A 3,916-nucleotide genomic window follows, 5' to 3' on the forward strand; every position below is an offset into this window, starting at 1 on the left:
AGACGTCCGCCCCGGTCCCGAGCCTCCGCCGCCCGCCATGGAGGTGGCGCCCGAGCAGCCGCGCTGGATGGCGCACCCCGCCGTGCTGAACGCTCAGCACCCCGACTCGCACCACCCGGGCCTGGCGCACAACTACATGGAGCCCGCGCAGCTGCTGCCTCCCGACGAGGTGGACGTCTTCTTCAACCACCTCGACTCGCAGGGCAACCCTTACTACGCCAACCCGGCCCACGCGCGGGCGCGCGTCTCCTACAGCCCCGCGCACGGTGAGCCCTGGGGCCGCGGGTGACGGCGACCGAGCAGAGGAGGGCCCAGCCCCCTCTCCCGGATGTGGGACCCGCAGGAGTCGGAGCAGCTGAGGAATCGGGGCGGGAAAGATGGGGGCAGCGGCCTCCTTGGAAGGTTCTGGTACCGCAGGGTTTCTGCCCATTTCTAGCCGGCCTGTGAGGTTTCCCTCTAGGCTCTGTCCCATGGGGTTCCTTGGATGCCACTTGTCCTTCAGCTCCGGACTGATTCCTGATAATACCGGTAGCACTGTTAGGTTTCTGGTTTTCTTTGGGAGGCAGCGGGAGGTGGTTCTGTGAGTTGGGATCCTGTGCGTCTGTGTCGGGGGTGCCGCCCCGCTCCTGTCCACCCTGATCCCCTCTCCTTCCGCCTGCAGCCCGCCTGACCGGAGGCCAGATGTGCCGGCCACACTTGCTGCACAGCCCGGGCTTGCCCTGGCTGGACGGAGGCAAAGCCGCCCTCTCCGCCGCCGCTGCTCACCACCACAACCCCTGGACCGTGAGCCCCTTCTCCAAGACGCCGCTGCACCCCTCGGCCGCCGGGGGCCCCGGAGGCCCGCTGTCCGTGTACCCCGGGGCTGGGGCTGGGAGCGGGGGAGGCAGCGGGAGCTCGGTGGCCTCCCTCACTCCCACTGCAGCCCACTCTGGCTCCCACCTCTTTGGCTTCCCACCCACGCCGCCCAAAGAAGTGTCTCCCGACCCCAGCACGGCGGGGGCCGCCTCCCCAGCCTCCTCTTCCGCAGGGGGTAGCACAGCCAGGGGGGACGACAAGGACGGCGTCAAATACCAGGTGTCACTGACAGAGAGCATGAAGATAGAAAGCGGCAGTCCCCTGCGCCCAGGCCTGGCAGCCATGGGCCCCCAACCTGCCACACACCACCCCATTCCCACCTATCCCTCGTACGTGCCAGCAGCTGCGCACGACTACGGCAGCGGACTCTTCCACCCGGGAGGCTTCCTGGGTGGCCCGGCCTCCAGCTTCACCCCTAAGCAGCGCAGCAAGGCGCGCTCCTGCTCAGGTAAAGGCGGGTGCCAGGGACTTAGTGGCAGTGGGGACCGTGTGTGCCTTTGTGGGAGGGGGCTGTGATTTGGGAGAGTGGTCAATGTCAGTCTCCTGGATCTGAAAGTGATGTCTGTTTAATGATGTTTGAGACCTCAGAGTGGGGGAGTGTGTACCCTAAAACTTTTGCTCTTTTCTTAATTGTTCCTGGTGGCCCCCGAAGTTCAGTTCCCTTCCTCATCCCTCACCAACCCCCTTTCAAGGTGGGCCAATGCCAGACCAGAACACAGAATGGGAGCCCCCCCCCCCGCCCCTCCCTGAATCTTAAGTGAAAATTTAAGCAGCCTCATGACTTAGTGTGGGAGGGAATGCATCATGTAGGTGAGGAAAGCTGGTCTGTGTGTGCAAGTGTGTACGTGTGTCTGCCAGTGTGTGTGCGTGCTGCAGGCACGCCAGAGGTTCCAGACCCGTAAGGAATCTGGTTCTCCAACTCAGTCAGTCCAATCTTGGGATTTCGATGGCTCCCTATCTCCTTGGGAGATTTCCCCCAAAGCTAAATTCCCAGGACCTGTTCCTGCTCCCTGCCCCCAGCATGTCCTTCGTGCTCCCTGAAGGCTGGAGTGAGGGGAAGAAACCGCGGGTGCCCCAGGGGCCCCTTTGCCCGCAGTAGCTGGCTGGGGCCAAGCTGGGTTCGTCCAATAATCTGGCGGTAGAGCAGAAACGATGGCTAGCTCGGGGTTCCAGCTGTAGATGCCTCCTTCTCGATCCCTTTGAACCAGGGAGGGGAGAGATTTTTTAAACTTTTACTCCTGAGTCCAGGAACCACTCCTCTTGCTGGTATATACTGACAATTTAGTTTAAACTAAATCAGGAAGAGTTTCTTGGGTAACACGATGCCGCCGGCGCCAGTGCCCACCTCAGCCCAGGCTGGGTCCCGGTTCTGCTCAGACCAGCCAGCTTGCCTTTTCTTAGTCGTTTCTCCCAAGTTTGTTTTGTATTTTATTTGAATTCCAGATGGCCTTTTAACCAAAAAAAAAAAGACAACCAAAAACAAAAAACCAAGGCCACTTAGTCTAAAAATGAAAGGGCTTATTATTTATTTTAAAGAACAACTTTGATCCGCATACAGGACTAAACCCTAGGGCTTCAGTGGAAGGAGAGAAAAGTTGGGGAGACAGAAGGAAATGATCCTGGACTGAGAGCAGCAAGACAGCGTGGGTGCAGGGGACGCAGAACATGGGACAGACCCTCGGAGCTGGCAGCGCAGTTGGGGAGCAAGGAGAGGGACAGCAGAAGAAAGGGGGCACAGAATGGGGGCTATGTGGAAGGGAGAGTGGCAAGGCCTCCCGGGCCCAGCCAGGTCAAGCTGGGTGACTCCTGACACCACCCTGCCCTCGGCAAAGTTTTCTGTAAATACTCCTTCCTTGTCGCTCTCCTCCCCACCTCCTTCGTTTTCCTTCTTCCTCGGGAGGATTTGAAGTGAAGGATTTGGCTTTAAACGACTCTCTGCGCCCCTCCCTTGGGGGAGACGTCCCCCCCGAGTCCCTCTTCCTACCAGGACTGGGGCTGAAAGTCGTCACCCCATGATGCAGCCTGGCCAAGGCGGACCGCGTGCTGAGCGGCACTGGCACTGGCCGCTCGCCTGCCCTGCTCCCTCTTGTGAGCTTGTCAGATAACCAGGCCTCGTGTCTTTCCCTGTCCCCCTCCAGAAGGTCGGGAGTGTGTCAACTGCGGGGCCACAGCCACCCCTCTCTGGCGACGGGACGGCACCGGCCACTATCTGTGCAACGCCTGCGGGCTCTACCACAAGATGAACGGGCAGAACCGGCCACTGATCAAGCCCAAGCGAAGGCTGGTAGGAGCGGGCGCTGGCGGGCGCGGCATAGGCAGCTGGGGTGGGGGCCCACACTGCACAGGAGCTGGCAGTCCATTAAGCGAAAACACCCTTCAAATGCAGACTCTTCGCCCCTTGAACTCCTCTTTTATCTTTGGAGGCACTTGGGTATCAGTTTGGGTCGCCCTTCTTTCTGGCCAGATTTCCTTCTCTGCAGCACACTGGGTACCCTCAGGACACCCTGCTCAGGGATCCCCAAAGTTGACTCTCCGGGGGCCCAGCTCCCATTCTCTGGCCTGTGTTTAACTCTTTTTAAAAATAGGGCCATGAAGTCCTTTTCCTTGTGGTTTGGTCTGGGCAGCCCTCCCTCACTTCCCAACGCACAATCCCCTCATGCTTATTTTAAATAAAACACACACTCACACCAGCCACCAAAAAAACCTGCCCTTTATTATTTTTCCATGGAGTCACCTATACTGTGTATTTTCATTTGAGTGATTTAAAAAAAATGCCCTTTCGGATCTCCTGCCGGAGTTTCCTATCCGGACATCTGCAGCCTGAAGATAAGGAAACTTCGTGTATCTGTTTCCGGACTTTGCGAGTTTTTAGAGAGTCTCCTCGGCTCAGTCCTGCCTCTCGCTGGGCTGTTTTGAAATTTCTAATACCCTCCACTCTGCAAATAATGCGTAAAATGCTAAGAATAATAAATATATTTTTTTCAGGGTGAAGTGATTTACGAGGCTTAAATCGTTCTCCGCTTTGGGGGCCCTTTTTTTTGGTCCCCTGGAGAGGGGGGGT

General features: G+C 58.2%; 1 protein-coding gene across 1 annotated transcript in view; it reads left to right on the top strand.

The window, feature by feature from the left end:
• The first annotated feature begins 37 nt into the window (after positions 1–37).
• Positions 38–3,916, top strand: part of GATA2 (GATA binding protein 2) — a 6,442-nt gene continuing 2,563 nt past the window's right edge. Inside the window, exons 1-3 of the mRNA XM_008565303.1 lie at positions 38–266; positions 662–1,303; positions 2,994–3,139. Coding sequence (XP_008563525.1) covers positions 38–266; positions 662–1,303; positions 2,994–3,139 — 1,017 coding nt within the window. The remainder of the gene's footprint in view (positions 267–661; positions 1,304–2,993; positions 3,140–3,916) is intronic.

The sequence above is a fragment of the Galeopterus variegatus genome, unplaced genomic scaffold, assembly GCF_000696425.1.
Source record: "Galeopterus variegatus unplaced genomic scaffold, G_variegatus-3.0.2 Scaffold196, whole genome shotgun sequence".
Taxonomy (NCBI): domain Eukaryota; kingdom Metazoa; phylum Chordata; class Mammalia; order Dermoptera; family Cynocephalidae; genus Galeopterus; species Galeopterus variegatus.